At 49.5% G+C, this 20319-nt stretch overlaps 1 protein-coding gene across 8 annotated transcripts in view; it reads right to left on the bottom strand.

Annotated features, from left to right (window-relative positions):
* Positions 1 to 310: 310 nt before the first annotated feature.
* SNX10 (sorting nexin 10) overlaps positions 311 to 20319 on the bottom strand; it is a 66238-nt gene continuing 46229 nt past the window's right edge. For all 8 annotated transcript variants that reach the window (XM_051852860.3, XM_051852863.3, XM_070059684.2 and 5 more), the window contains 5 exons: positions 11399 to 11485; positions 8265 to 8365; positions 7879 to 7977; positions 1469 to 1681; positions 311 to 1049 (listed from right to left, as the gene is read on the bottom strand). In XM_051852860.3, coding sequence (XP_051708820.1) covers positions 968 to 1049; positions 1469 to 1681; positions 7879 to 7977; positions 8265 to 8365; positions 11399 to 11485 — 582 coding nt within the window. In that variant the 3' untranslated portion in view covers positions 311 to 967. The remainder of the gene's footprint in view (positions 1050 to 1468; positions 1682 to 7878; positions 7978 to 8264; positions 8366 to 11398; positions 11486 to 20319) is intronic.

The raw sequence follows: 20319 nt of genomic DNA, 5'->3' as shown, positions 1-20319 counted from the left end.
TTAGCTTTGGACTACTAAAAAAAAAAAAAGGAAAAAAGGACATTTTTGTTAAAATTATATCAGTCTTCAGGTACATGCTTAAAAAGAAGGGGGTTTTTAAAAATGAATACTTTTGAAATTAACACGTTGGTATTCTTTTAGATTACTTATTGGTGAAATTTATTAATTTTATAAGATCCTTCCGATTTTAAGTAGTAAGTAACCACTACTGATACTAAAAGTTATCTAGTGATAAGAAATTGCACATTTAGTCAGAAAATTAGTCATTAACCTGTAATCCTAATTACACAATGACCATAAAAACAAGTGATTTGTTTCAGACGCCATTTATTTAAGCTGATTGGGGACAATGAGAATGGACTTCTGAAAGTGTAGCCTGCACAGGGAAGAACAATTACTAGCACTGTTTCTGGTTGTTGTTCTACCATGTAAACATTATTGTAATATGTCTCTATTCATATGATACATTTTCCATCTAAGAGGGAAACAGGGTACTGGAAGGGTTAAATACTCGTGAATATTTCTCTCAAACGCCCACAAGCAAAGTGCTGAGCTGGGTGAGGGGGCCTCCCCATGGGCACAGCCTGCGTCTCTGGGGCCCTGGGGTCCTCGCAGCCGCTGGTCACCGTGGTGACATCAGCCCTGCCCCGCGGCTGTAGGAAGCAGCCCCTGTCTCTGCTTTACCCGTGTTAAAATTCAGTGAAACCCACTGGGTTGTTTCAAACACAGAACTCATTGCGTTTCTGGACAGCATCCTGTTTACCAGGTGAGGTTTGGCCGGAAAGGATAATTCGACATTCACAGGCTTGTAGCTTGACACAGAAAGCTTGGCTGGAATGAGACAACATAAAAACGCGTACCGCTAAGACACAGCCCGGCCACCTAGGGTCGCGACGGTGAGCTTTGGGTAAGAGCGGACTCAGCACGCCGCCTCCTCTGTCCCTCAGACAGGAGCGTGGCCGTCTGCTCAGGACCCCTGGGGATCTGGACTGATTTTACATCCGTGTGAGCTGCTGTCATCACTGCTGTGTCCCAGCCCAGAGGATGAACTGGAAGAGAAGAGAGGGGGGAAAAAATAATAAAAAGAGGAAATTGGTTTCACAACACAGTCAAAGCCTGAGTAACAGAGGAGAACTTTAATTATCTCCAGTCACAAAGAGAGACAGGAAATTTGGACTTTTAATTAGCCATTTGGAGTGCAGTTGGATATTTTTTTAGCTAGATAATTTAAACGCGAATAATTCAAGTCTGACTAAATGAAAGTCACATAATCAGAATGCAGATAATTGAATTTCGACTGCATTCATTAATTCCGCGTGGAGGTGTGTGTGAAGACTACGATGATGAGCTGTCACAGCTCAATAAAATCTCAGTCAATTAATTTTTTCATTATCTTAGGATTGCATCAACACGAGAGGGAAGTGTGCGGGCCCGAGCTGCACACGCACGCACGTGTGCGCGGCCCTACCTCTCCGAGTCGTAGTCTGCGTCGTGGTCCTTTTTCCCTTCCTCGTCCTCCTCGGGGAAGCGTCGGTTCATGAGCGCGAACTTGTGGATGGCCTCCTCCACCGAGTACTTGGTCTGCCCGGACACGCAGGCGTCGATGTCGGCGGCGGCCAGGTGGCTCTGCAGGAAGAGGTGCAGGCTGCTGTCGGACAGCAGCAGCGCGTTCTGCAGGACTCTGTGCGCGAGAGAAACGAGGACAGGGAGTTGGGGTGGGGGCGCGGGCCTCGAGACCCCCACCACCCCCGCCACTGCCCAGGAAAGGGGACGGAGGCCCCTGCTAGCTTTGGAACCGCAGGTGAGTGCGTGATGCCCTGACGCTGAGTTAGGAACACCTGGGAGAACTTCAAGGCCATCGCTTCCATGTAACCATCTGTTATGACCGTGTGCATTCATTATGGAAATATTTTGCTTAGGTACTCACAGAAATTTATTCTACTTAAAAAAAAAAAAAAAAACCTTAAACTTCTGCCAACAGCATGCCAGTTCGGTGATCTTTATTGTATGGCCTGTCACGAAACAGCACAGCTTCCAGCTGATTTTAAAAATCATATAAAAAAGCCGACACATTTCTCAGCACGTCTTACATCTCAGGACGGTGACAAGTGTGCAGACCTGCACCGGTTCATGTTCCCAAGAGCTCATTTTGAGAGGTCTTAACTTTTTTTTTTTTTTTGAATACCTAAAGTTGGCTGGAAATTCTCTGAAACCTTTAGTAAGACACTGAATCTCTGTGTTGTCACAAATGGCAACCAAATCAAACTAATCCCAGCCCGTTCGAGCACAGATCCTTAAAACCTCACTCAGTAGGAAGTCCATACTGGTCTTCCCACGTTCAGGATCAAGGTTTACAAACTTGATTCCTGGGGCCGCCACCTGCAGTGCTGACATCTCATATGGGTGCCGGTTTGAGTCCTGGCTGCTCCACTTCCGATCCAGCTCTCTGCTATGGCCTGGGAAATCAGTAGAAGATGGCCTAAGTCCTTGGACCCCTGCACCCACGTGGGAGACCTGGAAGAAGCGCCTGGCTCCTGGTTTCAGCTCCGGCCATTGCGGCCAATTGGGGAGGGAACCAGCGGATGGAAGACCTCTCTCGCTCTCGCTCTCTCTTTCTCAGCCTCTCCTTCTATCTCTGTGCAACTCTTTCAAATAAATAAATAAATCTTAAAAAAAAAAAAAAAAACAACTTGATTCCAACAAGAGCAGCACAGGCACTTGGAGGACTCAGCCCCACCTGTGGGCTGAAATGCCCGTGGCCGGTGCCTGGGTTTCTTCTCACACATAGGGAATCCAGTCAGCACCCCCGTGTTTAAATAAAAACCATCGGCCCATCAGTCTGTGCTAACGCTCCAGTAGTGATGTGACCCAGACACGAAGACAGTGCCGTGGGGGCAACACCACAGCACCACGACTCTGTGTTACCCCGCGTGGCATTTTTATGCCCCCACGGGAGAGCTCTGAAAATCAGGTCAGGTACTTCAGCTCAATGAGCCTCACCTTCTATTCTGCATATTTAAATAAGCGAGTGGAAAAGTGCGTCTCTGCTGGCCACTCAGACCAAGCTAGTCCAACTCCAAGGTCATGAGGAGACCAAGCCCTTTTCTCTAAGACAAAACAGAATTACTCCCTCAAGGAGGCAGAGGTCTAAAAATGCCCGGTACCAAAGCCCGAGGCCTGCCCGCGCGGCCCGAGAGGGGACGGCTCAAACCTCCGTGCTTTCTCTAAGGCAAGGGCCTGGCAAAGCGGCTGACACATGGCCCCGTCCCCTGCCTTCTCCAGAGATGACCCAGTCACGTGATAGGGATGCGGCCAGGGGTGAATCCCTCGTACCACTCCTACCATTGTTCTAAACACTTCGGATTAACCCCAGAGTTATGGCAGTGGCCCAGTTCACAGAGCCCGGAGCTGGGGCTCCTGTGCAGCCCTCAGGGGGCTTCAGGACCCTCCCTGCTTTGTTCCTGTTGCAGACGTGTCTTATTTTCTTTATAAAATAATGGGTAATCTTTACAATTGATTTTAGATGGTTTGAGGCATTGCACCACAAAAGTAATGAGCACTAATGCCAATGATATTGGACACAAATTCATTTTAGCTTTATTTCATGTCTAAAGCAATTCTGCGAAGCCTTGAACGGCTCGCGTGCGGTTATTAACTTGCTGGTAACCTAACACACGGGCACAGCGAACACGAGTGATCGGCGTCCGGGCTGAGCGGGACCTCAAGGCGACTGTCCTTTTTCTCCAGCTATAATTCAATTTCCAATTTTACTGTACATTAGACTCATTATTTCCCGGTGCGATCTCTTCTGCTGAACACTGCCATCTGCAGGACACAGAGGTGAAGCGCGCGGGAGCCAGGCTCTCCCAGCTCCCAGCTGAGCAGAGGGGACAGGGGTGCCTGAGGCTGGCAGGCCACACCCTGGCCCAGGCTCAAGGTCAGGGGCGCTGTGTCTGCCCGCACCCTTGTCTTTCCATCTCTCTGTGTCACTGGCTCAGTTTATGCCACCATACGGCATAAACCAAAATATAAACCAAAATGATTTTTAAATGTACTATGCTATTTATTTTGCGGTCAGGTATTTCATTCTGAAACGTAAAGTACAAAGTCTTGAGCGCTCCTGGGTGCCCTGTCCATTAGAGAGCGTGCGACTGCCACCTTGGTGAGGTTAAATTTGATTTTTTTCCCTTTGTCATCTTGTGCCCCAGTTTTCCACAAATCTAATAGAACATCAGTTTCAAATTTAACATAAAAACTGCTTTGTAGACTAGTCAATAAAATGTCACTTTTAGGAGCTTCAAAAAAAAAGGTTTCCAGCCCTTTTTAAAAGGAACAAAATAGTCTCTAGAATTTTAAAGGAATTTCTGAAAAGGTATTTACAACATCAGTCACAAGTGCTTCCCTTCCCCATAACAACTTTAAACTAAACAAAGCAAAATCTTTGTGTTTTTCTCTGAATTGGACACAGCTGAAAATCTGGTTTTCCTCAACATGATTTTATTGGGTATATTATGTACTAGTTCAGTTGAGGACAATGTATGGTAGGCAGAATTAAATTATTTAATCCTAACCAAGGATGACCTTGGTCCACTGAACACATATAGTGATATATACACACATTTGTATAGTGTGTGGGAAGTTAGCAGTTGGACATACAGAAACAACATTTAACTCCACCCGTTTGTACCTTAACCATGAGAAAACTGAAATAAAACCTAGCAGTCTTCATTGAAGACATCCATGGTCTGGGCTGTGGTGCCCTCTATTGAATGCAAAGACATAAAGAGGGTGTCGGGGTTTGGGGGGGAGGGGATGTGTGTATGTGTTATGTATGTGTGGGCGGGTATATGTGTATGGGGATATAGGGCATGTGTATGGGGGTGTATGTGGGCATGTGTGGGGCATATATGCATGTGTATGTGGGGGTATAGAGTGTGGGGGTGTAGGTGTATATATGTGTGTAGGTATAGGTGTGGGTGGGTGTTATGTGAGTGGTTGAGGGGTATGTGTATGTGGGGGGGGTGTAGGGTGTGTGTGTGTGTGTGTGTGTCTACCTGTAGTGTTCCAAAGTGACTTTAATATCCCTAAAAACTTTAAGGACCACAAAGCCGCCATGTAAGAGTCTCAACTGTGGGGCGAATGTCACTGTGATATTGAGGGGCTAAATTCTGCACAGGAAAGCCGGCTTCCATGCCGATCATTGAGACTCTTTAACCAGTCAGCCGGGATTCCCTCATGCACAGTCTGAGACGGAGTTCCGTGTGCAGCCTTCTTCCTCCAGAGCTATGGGAAGGGACTTGCATTTGGTAATTATTCAGGAGAAAGAATAGAAAGGGAAGAGTACAGTTAAGACGGAAGGAAAACATGACTATATTGAAAAACCTCACTGTCATCCTGCTTACAGTCAGCGTTACAGAGTTCTAATTATAAATTCCCACCCTGTGTCGTGCCTCTACCTTTCACATGATCCTGTCTCCATAAAACAGAATATCCAACTTCTAAGACTACACTAAGTACCGGGACAAAAACAAAATGCCAAACATGTGACAAGTATTCAATCAGTGACACCTGGTCAAACAACTGGATAATTCCTCTATGAAATTCAACCTGAATGTGTACTTTGCAATTAACTATGTACTATTTCATATATGTCCTAAAAATAAAAAAAATACACACATGCACACACACGCAAAGGGACATTTTGGTTTCAGAGGGTTCAAGTGCATGCATGTAGTTCCTGTGGCTCACAACTTATATAAAAAACCAGATTTTAAAAACACATACTACTAAAAAGCTATGACAGAAGCGTGTTTCACATTTTGACAGTATGATTCCTAAAAGTTCCTCTACAGACAAGGTGCAGGCGACTGAAAGGTGGTCCTGCCCCCACAGGGAACCAGCAGAGCCCCCTGGGACAGCAGGCTGGGGTCAGGACTCAGCTCGGAGACAGGCGTTCACTTGCTACAGCGGGACGGGTCAGGCCGGGGGAGAACGCCCGGTCTGCTCTGTGATGCAGGTGTGGTGGACGGAATGTGAGTCACCTGCCGGGCGTTCTGTGCGTCTTGTCCCAATACTTAGGACGCAGCCATAGCCCCTGCTACGCACGGCGTGCTTCCTGACGAGAATGCTAGCTTCAAGAGCACAGGGATCCGGGGCTGTTCTGGGCAGTGCTGGATCGCTGCACACCGCCCAGGCCAAGCTAGCCGCCTGATGAGGTCTGCTGAATGCAGGTCTCCACAGGAACACAATACACAGAATCCAAGACCTCTCTGGCAGACAGGCAGCTCCCCGGCGGGGGTGGGCCCAGGCAGCTGCTGGAGCAAGAGGCCACCCTGCCAACGCCAGCCGCCAGCCACCTGGAGATGACAGCTCCCCCCAGCGCGGTCCCCAGAGGGAGAGGGCGGGAAACGCCCGGCCAGGTCCTGGTGCTTTCCACCTGTGCTACCCAGAGGACTCCGCCCTGGGACACAGGACTGCCCTCCACTACCCAACCTTCCGGTCTCCGCCTCATTTCCATTCCTCTGGCTCTGTGTCCCTTCCCTGACTCCCTCGGTGTGTCACCTTGGATCTCTTGGTTTGACCCCTTCAAAGAAAAGGCACTATGTCAACCTAACAGAGACGAATATTAATATTCATGTGCATCCTTAATACCTAAGCCAGACAGGAAGAGGGCAGGATGTTCTCCCAGGCTGGCTCTAAGGTCCTGTTTAGTGGACTCAAAAGATGATTTCAGGGGCCAGCGCCGTGGTGCAGTGGGCTAGCCTGCCGCCTACGACACCAGCATCCCATAGGAGCCCCAGTTTGAGTCCCAGCTGTTCCACTTCCTATCTAGCTCCCTGCTGATGCACCTGGGAAAGCAACGGGAGATGGCCCAAGTGCTAGGGCCCCTACACACCCATGTGAGAAACCGGGATGGGGTTCCAGACTCCTGGCTTTAGCCTGGCCCAGCCCAAGCCATTGAGAGAGTAAACCAGTAAATGAAAGGTCTCTCAAACTGCTTTGCAAATAAATAAATATTAAAAAAAATGATCTCAAACCTGAAGCTACTAGAACATGGATGAGAGTTCAGGAGACTGGACCCTGCCACTTCTATGTGGGTCGGTTTATTTCCTTTTCTATAAAGTGGGAAGTTAGACAAATACCCTCAGAGCTACTTCCTGTCTAGGCAGTTTAAAATAGTAATGGCCACCAGCCCGCAGACAGAACACGTCATAGGCCAGGCCCCGCTGGACGTGCCTCACGTGCACTCTCAGTGAAGCCCCTCAACAACCTTATGAGGTTACTACCCCATTTTAGAGATGGAAAAATAAAGGCAGAGGAGAAGGGAAAAGACTTGTCCATGTCCCCAGCTAGGAAGTGGCAGAGCCCAGGATTTGAGCCCAGGTAGCCACAGAGTCTGCCTGCCATGGATGGGTATTCTAGCATTCAAGAGTGGAGAAATGAAAATGTACAAGTGCTTTTAAAAACCTGATAAAATAATTTTGTTTATGAAGACCACAGTGGGGGAGGGAGGTTCACAGCAGCGTGAGGTCCGGGGGCTGCAGCTGCAGCAAGGGCTCCAACGCCACCAGGCAAACACGGCACAGCCCACTGCACCTGACGTGCACCTGCCAAGCCTCCCCCTCGTCAGTGACGACGGTGCCTAAGAAGCGCCCTTTTCTAAGAGGGCGCGTCCATTTCCTGGCAAATCAGCACTGTGGGTCTAGCTTCAGGGCCCACGTGTTTGTCATCTGACTCCACTCGCTCACTGCTTTCTGCGCAGAAGGACCTGCTCCCACACAGACACCGTGCGATGTGGGCCACGAGAGGGCGCGCTGACACAGGAAATGAGCCCGCGAGCCGCAGTGTGCGAGGGGGGGGGCTCTTCTGAGCACTTACTTTCGGAGGAAATCCTCCAGCCCTTGGCGACGCTGATCCACGTGCTGCCGATTGTTCATGTTGAAGAACAGGTTTTTAGATGGAAGTTCCGGCACTTGTCTTTAGAGAGAAAGAAGAAGAACAGAATTTTTTTTTTTTTTTTAAAGGATCGAATCAAGGTGGGCTTACAGAAAGGCAAATTTTGCGTGGGGATTCTTATCCCCCAGCTGTTGCAGGGTTATCTGATAAATGTTATCGCTATACGATAAGAACACAAGGCAGCCCGTCTTTAGAAGCTGCCAGGGTCTTTCACGGCCAATGCCCACGAAAGGTGGCGAGAAACCCAGACCCACGAGGAAGCGAGCCCAGGAAGCCCTCGGGGTCTCGGCCGGGCGGCAGCCACTTACACGAGCAGCGCGTTGCTCTGCAGCCTCTGCCTCAGCCACACGAACTCCCGGTACCTCCTGCGCACGCACGACGTCTTCATCGTGAAGCACATGCTGTTGGTCTGCGCAGAGAAACACAGGAACGGGGCCTTTCCAAAGTGCCCGGAGCCCACGCCAGGGTCCCAGTAGTCACTCCGGCCGGAATTTAAGCCACCGGAGATCTGTATACAGCTCGGCCAGCGCTCGGAATCCTGCAGCTAACTCACCCACAGCCCAGGCCTGAGTGGGGCCAGGCTGGCGAGAGCTAGCCACGTGGCCCCGGGCGTGGGGCATGACCCAGCCACGAGGGCAGCCCTAGGAACCCCCCCCCCCCAGAGTACCCAGCACCCTCCTCCCGGGAGACCAGACACTGGCAAGCATCTGTGTTTGCTGGTTTCGAGCAATGAGAATATTCTTCTATTTATTTTTGGCAAGTTCTATGTCAGGATCTCCATTACCATAAGACAAACAAATGTTGGAGCTCCTAAGATGTGTGCTATTTCAAAAACGACCTTCCTACCTCTCCATAAGCCCCACGTGGTTTCCCTGGGAACCGAGGTGATCCCGTGCTTAGTTCTTCACCTGTCCCCGAGGTGCACGGCACAGCCCCCGGTGCCCCTGAACTTCACAAAGCTCCCCAAACCCCAGGGTGTGGGGACACAGGAGCTTGTGGCCGGACAACGCCCTGAGGATGGATGTCAGGGCCCCCCAGGGTCTCACTCTCCCCAGCTCCCGGGGACAGAGCGGGCAGACTGTGCTACCGCAGAATGAGCGCCCCAGCGAGGGCTGTGGGTGGGTGTTCTCTCCACTCCCCATCACTGTGGGCGTCAACAGCTGGATGGCCCCCAGGGGCTGGGGTCCTCCTCTAACCCTCCATCAGCAACATGGGCTCCAGACAGTGGCTGTGACAGCTGGCCCCGCCCTCTGTGCACCAGGATGTTGGGGCCCAGGAGCTGCCAGCGGAGGCTAACCCGGGACGAGTGAACAGCAGCTCCTCTCTCTGCCTGCAGAGCTCCGTGGGCACGCACGGAAGTGCAGCTGGAGCTCTGGCTGGAGCCTGGCTCCCGGATCAGCCGGTACTGAGGTCACCAATGGATCCAGTTCCTCAGAACCCGCTATCCACCCAGACAGGCAGGCAGATCTCTTCGGTGTCACTGTCTTAGCACACCAGAGAAGTGCCAGCGCAACAGCGCCACTCAGTATTTGTGGAACCTGTCATGTCTGGCTTCCGGGGGCAGTTCTCGGTCCACGGCTCCCTGCGAGGGTAGCTCAGGAAGTGCATAGACCATAAATATTACCAGAAACGAGGCATGGGTGTCACACATCTCTGCAGCAAAATTAACTTCCCTTTTTTTTTATTTTTTATTTTTTTTTTAATTTTTTTGACAGGCAGAGTGGACAGTGAGATAGAGAGACAGAGAGAGAAAGGTCTTCACTTGCCGTTGGTTCACCCTCCAATGGCCGCCGCTGCAGCCGGCGCACCGCGCTGATCCGATGGCAGGAGCCAGGATCCAGGTGCTTTTCCTGGTCTCCCATGGGGTGCAGGGCCCAAGCACCTGGGCCATCCTCCACTGCACTCCCTGGCCATAGCAGAGAGCTGGCCTGGAAGAGGGGCAACCGGGACAGAATCCGGCGCCCCAACCGGGACTAGAACCCGGTGTGCCGGCGCTGCTAGGCGGAGGATTAGCCTATTGAGCCACGGCGCCGGCTTTTAACTTCCCTTTTCATTCCATTTCCCATAAACTTTCTGCAGTACCGTGGACTTAAGAAGCAGAGCGGAATCTACACTTTCATTATCTCCTGAGGGTAATTAAGTTTCATGCCTACCATAAAGTGTGTGATAAAGACTCTCCAGGTTTTTTTTTTTTTAAGAGGAAGTTAAAAGGCAACTGAAGAATTTCATTTTACTTCCAGTGCTGACTCTTACAGCCTCACATGTGTCTTCTGGTGTGAACTTGAAAGTTAAACTGAAACGAAACCTAAACACACAGTCGGTCCTGGCAGTGGCCTACACCACAGCCACCGAAACAAGCAGATCTGATTTTCCTGATTTGCTTCCTAAACTGGAGAATCTAGACAGGAAAATTTTTAAAAGTTGGGGGTGGGGGTTGGTCAAAGAAGAAAAAAGCCAGAGTGTACGGCTGGTGTCTGCGTGTCAGAAACGCCAAGCTAGCAGGCAGGTGACACGAAGGCTGCACGTGACTTCACCGGTGCTGGGCATCCACAGGTGGAGTCCGCCTGCGTCTGCGCCCCCACGAGGAATCGGGGTGAAATAAAATGAAGACAGTTGCCGTCTTCCAGATCAAGGTCAACCAACTCTTGCTGCCGTGGGGCAAATCAAGGCTGGGACCTGTCTGTGCAAAGGCAGCTTTATCCGAACGTGACTGTGCTCGTTCAGCTTTGGATCGTCCATGGCTGATTTTGACCTACGGCTGCTGAAATGAGTCGCTTGCAACAGAGACTGTGGGGGCCTCAGAGCTGAAAATACTGACTACCTGGTGGCCCTCTGCAGAAAAAGTCTGCTGATTCGTGTTCAAAACCATCACAGGTGGCCACAGGTCACACTCGCTGTGCAGGAGACTGTGACACAGCATTGTTTCCGTGTATGGTGTATGCTTTCCTAGCTGTTGACCCATGGTGTGAATTACTCTGAATCTAGACTGGGGCAAACAGAATGTGCTTATTCTCACGCCCTACTCTCTGATTCCATAGAACAGGACAAACCTTCCATCCAGAGAACTCCATCTGCATTCTCTCCGAACTTCGCACTTATCAGGCGATGTAACAGATCACAGGAATGTAACAGATCAGGAATGTAACAGATTACAGAGAGACAGCTAATGAGCTATAAACACTTTCTAGCCATGGGTGGGACAACAGGCAACAGAGGTCAAAACAGTAATAGTAACAAAGGTACAATTGGGAATTCAAGAAAGTAACATTTCAACCTCAGGAAGCACCTTACTGCTTCATTTAAGATACAGGCAGTAGTTTTAATTACTCAAATTCAGCTCTTTGAATCAGGAAAACTTTCACAAATCCCTGCGCTAGGTAATCACCAGTGCCCCACGGAGTGCAGTCCACCTGGAGGGTTTCTGTGATCGGTGGGTACTCACGTGAATGCAGATCTCATAGTCGATGTAGGAATGCCAGAAGTCCTCCTTCTGGATCCTGGGGTCGCGGACCCAGACGCTCACGAACTCCTGTAAGGGCATCACGACAAAGACAAGGGTTTCCCAACTGTGCGCCGAGAGGAGTGACCGTTTCAGAGCAGAGCTCAGAGGCGCTTCAGCCAGCGTGGCTGCAACTCCTCCAAAAACCAGAAGTAGTGACGATGAATCAGGCACCACGAGCAAGTCCAGAAAACACTGTTGCCACAAATGGAATTTTTAAAACAATGCAAAACAAAACTGAGGGTGCTTTTTGGGCAGTTTTATAGATGATCTGAGGACAAAGAAGAAACCATACTGGAAAACTGCTTTTTGCTTTTTAATTTTTAGCTATGAAAAATAGCTTCCCATTTTTCTCAAATATTAAAAGCATGGGGTGAGTGCTGTGGCACAGCCACTTCCTACTGTATCTCTGTACATTAGAGGGACAAGGCTTGTTGGTAAACTGCTTCCTAAAACTCAAATAAGGAACGTTTTGTGAAAAGTTACAATCGGAGTTGAACTGAGGTGGTGCATGCACCCAGCCTCATGAGAGTAAGCAGTAAAACGCATTAACAGAAAGATGGACACCATCTTTGACGCAATACTTTCCTAATTTTAAAGTATAAATTCCTCTTCATAAATCCTTGTGTTATAGGTAAAAGTCAGAGACATCGGAAAGAAATGTGAACAGGAATAGCTTTTATTCCTTTGTAAAAATAACGAGAATAGGAAATACAGGGTAAAACTGAAAACACAATACCTTCCAGAAAGTTCTCTTTTCTAAGTAGGTTTACTTTAAAAAAAAAAAGATTTATTTTATTTGTTTGAAAGAAAGAGTTACAGAGAGCGGGAGACAGAGAGCGAGGTCTTCCACCTGCTGGTTCATGCCCCAATGGCCAGAGCTGAGCTGAGCTGAAGCAAGGAGCCTAGAGCTTCTTCCGGGTCTCCCACATGGATGCAGGAGCGTAAGGACTTGGACCATCTTCTGCTGCTTTTCCAGGAGCATTAGCAGGGAGCTGGATCGGAAGTAGAGCAGCCTGGACTTGAATCAGTGCCCATATGGGATACCAGTGCTGCAGGCTGGGGCTTTAGCCCGCTGTACCACCATGCAGGCCCCAGCAGGTTTACTCTTAAAATATGAAAACATGTACAGCAAAAAGATACTATGCTTGGCATAACCGATTTTTTTTTTTTTACAGGCAGAATTAGATAGTGTGAGAGAGACAGAGGATAGTTATAGACAGTGAGAGAGAGAAAGAGAGAGAAAGGTCTTCCTTCCGTTGGTTCACTCCCCTTATGGCCGGCGCTGCGCCAATCCAAAGCCAGGAGCCAGGTGCTTCTCCTGGTCTCCCCTGTGGGTGCAGGGCCCAAACACTTGGGCCATCCTCCACTGCCTTCCCGGGCCACAGCAGAGAGCTGGGCCGGAAGAGGAGCAACCGGGCCAGAATCCGGCACCCAAACTGGGACTAGAACCCGGGGTGCCGGCACCACAGGCGGAGGATTAGCCTAGTGAGCCGGGGCGCTGGCCAGCATAACCGATTTTAAAGTGTAATGTGTTCACTTGATGATCGTAAATTTGCTAATCAAATTTAATTTTAAATGGCTTAACTTTGTGCTAATACTGGGCGTCAAGTCTGAAACACAGACACCTCTTCCTGCTCTGGCCCCTGGGGGGCTCACCCAGGGCTCTGCGCAGAGAAGTGAGAAGGGCCCGGGCTTTCCAGGAAGAGCGTCTCCACCTTATTTTGCAGATCACAAAGCGAGAGTTTTCAGCACAGAGGGTTTTTCTTTTAGAAGTCCACACTCTGCAAAAATAACTTTCGCCACCTGTCAAGTTTCCAGGGGTGAGAGAGGAACCTTGTTTTCTGCGAAGAGTCAGTTGAAGATTGATGACATCATTCTAGGCAATACAACTTTATCAACTTAAAAATTAGCCTGCTGTCGAGTCACTGAATTTCGAGTCCAGCCTGTGGGTGCCTTGGGCCTTCCATTCCCCACCCCTGTAAGCCTCCCCGGGCCCTCAGGAGAGAGGCATGATGGGTGTGTCCTTCCAGACACTTCCAAAGGTCTTACTGTAAACCTCTGACTGTGTATTTTTTAAATCATTTAGGAGACAGAGACAAATTAAAAATAACAACATAGTGATGCTCCAATGGCATTGGCCACGATTCTATAAAAACATATTCTAAATTACACAAATGACTCTAAAAACAGCATTTGAAGCAAGGTATGCGTAATACCCTCTAACCAAACAGCGAGATTGGGGCAGGGAGGAAGTAGACCTTGCCCAGCGATGCAAACAGAAGCCAAGCCCAGGTTCTCTGCTTATCTGCCTCTCACCTTGGTTCCCTGGGGTTGTGGGGTGTGTGTGTGTGTGTGTGTGTGTGTAGTACTTTTCCCACACCCCCAGTTCTTAGAATGAATGAATCAACCATCAATGAAATCAATGAACAGAAACACAAATCAGTCAGCAAGGGAAGTCCAGATTAGATCACTGTCTGCCTCCCCATCTCCCTCCTTCTCCCCCACCCCCTAATCAGGCAGACACACACACACACACACACACGCGCGCACACACACATGCACAAACGCACACGTGTGCACTCAGGAGGCTGCACCCTGACTTTCAGGAGCCCTGGGTACTTTTCCGTCCATGAGCAAAAACACACTAAAAAGCTTACTCCACAAATGCACTACAGATGAACACATTAATGTTATATATCGAAACCTTTTGTTTGCCCTAAAAAAGTTAATTTTATTCTTATGATTTTTAAAAGAATTAAAACATTTTCATGGGCTCTCAAAAACCAGCGTGGCTTCTGGGCTCTGTGCGGGGTGGAGGGACTGGCACCACCAGCTCATGTGGAAGCCACGCTCCACTGCAGCTCCATTTTTCCACTGACTGGGCCCAGGTTCCTGGCTGTAGCAAAAATGGAACAAAATAAGCTATCTCCAAAGCTCAGTGCTCCCCCCCCACAGCACTAAAGGCACCTGTTCCCAAAGTGCTGGGCTCCACGGAGGAAACAACAATAAGACCAGCACACACACTTCTCAAGAGGCTACAAACTCATGGTTCAAAAAAAAAAAAAATTTCTCAACCAAAACAGTAAAACCCCTTATGTGATGTCACATAACCCAACCACTTGATACATTACTAACTGATGATGGCAATGATGACAAATAGTTCTGAAAATAAAAAACCTTGCTTTTCCTATTGCACAAAAGCTTTGAACAGAGTATCCCTTTTCCTGGAAAGAGCACTGACTTCATGGTCACAAGACTGGGGGTAAATTCTAGCCCATCCATTTCCCAGTCTATGTACTTGCTGAGCCTCAGTGTCCATATCTGGAAAATGGGAGTAATGCCTGTGCAACCCATTTCAGCTGTTTGGTAAGTGGAGCAAACAATAAAATACTAGTGAAAGCGCTGAAAATTTTCCTTACGTGCCACATGAATGTCAAATACCCAGACATAGGAGGGAAAATGCTGATTAACTCACAGCACTGAGGCCTTCCCACAGACACTGGCGGAGAAACTACAGAAAGCTAAATCAATCATGCAGCCCTTGCAACACAGGGGTGAGTGGGGTAGAAGTGGTAGTGGCGGGGTGGAGTTGTGGTACCGCAGGTCAAGCCATGACCTATGGCACCAGCTTACTACGTGAGCGCCAGTTTGAGATCTGGCTGCTCCATTTGCAATCCAGCTCCCTGCTAATACACCCAGGAAAACAGGGGAAGATGGCCCTAGTCCTTGGGCCCCTGTACCCGCATGGGAGACTCAAATGGAGTTCCAGGCTCCTGGCTTCAGCCTAGGCCAGCCCTGGCCATTTCAGTCATCTGGGGAGTGAACCAGCAGATGGAAGATCTCTCTCCTCTCCTCTCCTCTCTTTCTCTCTGTCTCATCATCTCTCTCTTCCTCTAATTCTCCCTTTCAAATAAAGAAGTCTTTAAAAAAAGATTTATTGATTTATTTAAAAGGTGGAGTTACAGAGAGAGAGGCAGAGGCAGAGAGAGAGGTCTTTCATCTGTTGGTTCACTCCCTACATGGCCACAACAGCCAGGGCTGGGCCAGGCTGAAGCCAGGAGTCAGGAGCTTCATCTGGGTCTCTCATGTGGGTACAGGGGCCCAAGCACCAGGGTCATCTTCCACTGCTTTCCCAGGCCATGAGCAGGGAGCTGCAAAGTGGGGCAGCTGGGACTTGAACCGGCCTGCATACAGGACACCAGCGTTGCAGGCTGCAGCTTAACCTGCTATGCCACAGCGCTGGCCCCAAATCTGTCTTTTCTAAGGAAGTGTGTGCTGAAAGCACATTCTAAAACTACTGTAGAAAAAACAAAAAGTCTTCTAAGAACCCAGTAGTGTATTTTAAAGGCACACACAAAATTCACAGCAGTGCGAAGACCCCCGAGCATATATGTCAACGCTGGAGTCTGTAACACCGTGCAAGAGTGTGGGTGGCTGGGTGGGGAACACTGGTGTGCCCCCGAGGGCACCCAGGCTGCTGTTTCTTTACAGCTGCGGCCACTCTGGGATGACCTCATGCAGTCAAGGAACTGAGGGAGCCCGTGAGTCCCACGGCTCCAGCCCGGCATCTCCTGCAGGTCTCCATGGAGAGACGAATCCCACGTCTCTCAGAGCCCACTTCCCCGAGGCTTCTCTCTCTTTGATGGCCCCACCTGCTAAATCCACACGGCCCAGAACTTCAGATTCACCCTCCTTGGAAGCACCGCAACTGATGGCCTCTGCTACTGCCCAGGTTTAAGGTCCTCACTCACACCCAACATCAACGTGAGGGCTGCTAACGGATATCCCTCCAGGCCCAAAGCCTAGGCGCCTCGCCACACACACACACACACACACACACACACAGGAAACACATCTGATGAGCTGCCTCCGTGACAGACATACTTCAAAGGCCACCCCACAACCTTCAAGATCAAGTTCCAGCTCCTTAGCCGGCGCCAGGCACCCCTTTCATGATTTTCAAAGGCCGCACTTAAGCCTCCAGACACGAGGTGCCGTTCCGTGCCTCCAGGCCTTTGCACAGGCTCCTTCCTTCCTGGGCGGCTGTCTCTTCTCCACTGCTGCCTGCCTTCCTGTCTTCTTCTTTCTTCTCTTTTACTATATATTTTTTGCCAATTCTAAGTCACATTTCAAATGCAACATAGTCACCAGTGCTCCTGGAAACCCCTCTCCGATTCTCCTGATCTGGTTTCTCTGCGCCTTGTCTGAGCTCCGGCTTGGGCACCATAGCTCACGAATGCTACTGCAATCACCTGTGGGCCCCGTCCAGCACAAGGGAAGCTCCCGCAGCACAGCCCTGGCTGTCTCGTAAGACAGCGCCTGGCACACCCCGTGCGTTCCGTTAATATCATGTAATGATTAAACGAATGCCTGCAGGAATGGCCAAATCGTCTCTAGGAAACAAATGAGCTCAACCATCAGCTGAAATAAAAACCTTCACCCGCTCGGGTACCTGTGCTCCATGAATAAATGACAAGGTATTTAGCAGCCAAAGTTTGTCTTCCTCTAAGGGTGTGCCAATTAGCAGCATAAGGACCCAGGGCAATGCTTAAGATCGCTGAGAACAAACTGTTTTCGGGCACCCTAACCTCACGAAGCACCTATTTCCATACAGATAACGGAAAATCATGCTCCTGGCGTCTACACCTTAGTCCCCTAAGAAGCACACCAGGAAACGACCTGGTAGCCTAGATGGAGTTAAACTACGTCCCGGAGTGTAATAAAAGCCCGTTTATTTTGAAATATTCTACAGTTCCGACAAGCCTCCTCTGGCCCACTGCAGTTAGTAGGCATTAGCGAGGTTTCGCCACACTCCCAGCTCCAGGAGGACACGTGGCAGCCACGGCACTCCATCAGCTCTGGATCAGACGCACCCCTCGCCACCTGCCGCCACCCTTCAGGGGACACCTGACGAGGAAGGCCGGGAACTCCGTCCTACCGTCACCTGGGTCTCCTATCGAAACAACCCCCGCGGCAGCAGCGCGCCAACTTAACAGCCTCCTTAAATACCACGATGGCTCCGGGGGCCTAATGCCCGCAGCTCACAGAAGGAGAAGGCTGGGCAGGGTAGAATTATGAGTTTAAGTTGACTCTGGTCCTTCCTGTCCGTAATGTGCAAACGGGCTTTTGGAACAAAGATGGACTGCTGGGCTCTCTGGAAACCAACGCCTGTGTTGTCTCAGCATCATCACTCTGTGATGTCCATGGAGCCCGCTTCCCTCTCACCACCACCCCAGGTTCAACCTTTACCTGCCTCTTCCTTGTCTTTCCTCAGCCCCGACACGACATGAAACTAACAACAGAATCAGCACGTATGAGGGTGCCGCACCGCTGGACAGTTTCCTTTCATCTTTACAACAGTCCTAAGAGCTCGGCGGTATCACCCCATTTTACAGAGGAGAAAATGAGGCTTCTCCAGCTGAAATCACTGGCCAAGGTCCAAGGTGGGCTAGGCATCCCTTGTTCCAAAACCCATGCTCTCAAACATGCTCTATCCAGTGTTTTTTTTTTTTAATTTTAAGATTTATTTATTTATTTGAAAGGCACAGTTACAGAGAGGCAGAGGCAACGAGAGAGAGAGAGACAGAGACAGAGACAGAGAAAGAGGGAGCGAGGGCTCTTCCATCCACTGGTTCACTCCCCAGATGGCCGCAATGGCCAGAGCTGCACTGATCCTACTTTAATACAGTTTTTTAAAAAAGATTTATTTACTTATTTGAAAGTCAGAGTTACACACAGAGAGAAGGAGAGGTCTTCCATCTGTTGGTTCACTCCCCAACTGGCCACAATGGCTGGAGCTGCGCCGATCTGAAGCCAGGAGCCAGAAGCTTCTTCCAGGACTCCCACACGGGTGCAGGGGCCCAAGGACTTGGGCCATCCTCTGCTGCTTTCCCAGGCCATAGCAGTGAGCTGGATTGGAAGTGGAGCAGCCGGGACACGGACCAGCGCCTATGTGGGATGCCGGCACTGCAGGCAGCGGCTTTACCGGCTACACCACAGCGCTGTCCCCTATCCAGTGGTTCTTACAGCAACAGTAAATACCAGGCACTTTCCAACTCCTGCCATGGCAGTGCTTTGCAGGGTGCGGTTGAGGGAATTATCTGCTTTCCTCTTAGCAGGAACAGCAATTCAAACACTATGCTCTTCTGAAATTGTGTCCTGCTAGCCTCTCCAAGTTTTGCATTGCTAGTGCCAATCACACTACTAGCATGTATTAAATGTTTATTAAACATTTCAGAATTAATCAACTGATTACAAAGAAGACTGAAAAACTAAGGTGTACAGGATCTTTATGCTGAATATTATAAGATACTGCTGGGAGAAATCAAGTTCAGGAACTGGAAGACCCAATGTATAATAAAGAGAGAAATTCTTCCCGAATGAACCTATAGGTTCAACACAATTGCTACAAAAATCCTACCCAGCCTGTATTTTGAAGACAAAGATGGGTTTGTTCTAAAATTTATATTAAAAGGGAAAGAACCTACAGCAGCCAAAACCACTCTGACAGAACAAAGGGGAAGGACTTCCTCTGCCCAGTGACGAGGCTGCACCCATCCAAACAGCAGGGGAGTGGCAGGGAACAGACTCGAGACCAACAAAACAGAACAGAAACCCCAGAAAAGGCCCCACACAGATACTCCCAACTGATTTCTGATGAAGCATGTACTCATCATAAAAATATTTACTCAGGCTACAAAACGATGGTGAGGGTGGAGAGTTCCCATAGCAGTGACTCCCAGCTCCGATTCTGACTCCAGCTTCCTGCGAGTGCGGGCCCTGGGAGGCAGCAGATGCGTGCCAAGTAATTAGGTCCCTGCCACCCACCACGGAGACAGGGTTGAGATCCCTGCTCCTAGCTTCAGTCTTGGCCCAGCCCGGAGCATTTGGGAAGTGAACCAGTAGATGGGTGCACTTTCTGTCTCTGCCTCGTTCATAAATAAACAAATAAGTAGAGAAAAAAGCCCATTCAAGCAGAACCTCTAGATATGAAGTGAACATTAATTTTTCATAGCCTTAACAAGAATTTTTATTGCAAAAAAAAAAAAAACAAAAAACAAAAAAAACACCTTGCTTCAATGTCTCAGTTTCTCAGGACATTTTTTTCCTTAATTGGAGATCCTTCCTTCCTTCCTTCCTTCAGTTACAATGTCTAGAACACGGACTGTGCCAGGCAATTTTGTATGCAACTGATGATGCAATGTCTTACTCACCAAGGGTCTGCCCAGGACCCCTACAGAACAATCTCAGAATTCATATGGAGCCCACTCCACACAGGGCCTTCTTTAAGTTACAGACTTGAAAGGCAGAAGGAACATGTCCCAAAACCCTCCTTCATTTCCTGACAACAGAGGAAGACACGGGGCAGGGGCTGCTGCAGCCTGCACTGTGTTCAAGGCAGTTCTCCAGTGGCTGTGAATGGTGACTCTTCAGGATAAGCAACTGTGCTCGGGCGACACCTGCATTTACAAGACATCACAGCTCAGGAGGCGGCAAATTTCTTTCTTCTTTCTTTCTTTCCTTTTTTTTTTTTTTTTTTTTTTTTTTGACAGGCAGAGTTAGAGAGACAGAGAGAAAGGTCTTCCTTCCGTTGGTTCACCCCACAAATGGCTGCCACGGCCGGCGCATCACGCTGATCCGAAGCCAGGAGCCAGGTGCTTCTCCTGGTCTCCCATGGGGTGCAGGGCCCAAGCACTTGGGCCATCCTCCACTGCCTTCCCGGGCCACAGCGAGAGCTGGACCGGAAGAGGAGCAACCGGGACAGAATCCAGCACCCCAACCAGGACTAGAACCCGGGGTGCCGGCGCTGCAGGTGGAGGATTAGCCTAGTGAGCCGCGGTGCCAGCCAGGAGGCAGCAAAT

The sequence above is a fragment of the Oryctolagus cuniculus genome, chromosome 16 (assembly GCF_051225735.1).
Source record: "Oryctolagus cuniculus isolate XC-2025 breed Fujian yellow rabbit chromosome 16, ASM5122573v1, whole genome shotgun sequence".
Taxonomy (NCBI): domain Eukaryota; kingdom Metazoa; phylum Chordata; class Mammalia; order Lagomorpha; family Leporidae; genus Oryctolagus; species Oryctolagus cuniculus.
This window is presented reverse-complemented; position numbering and strand designations above follow the sequence as displayed.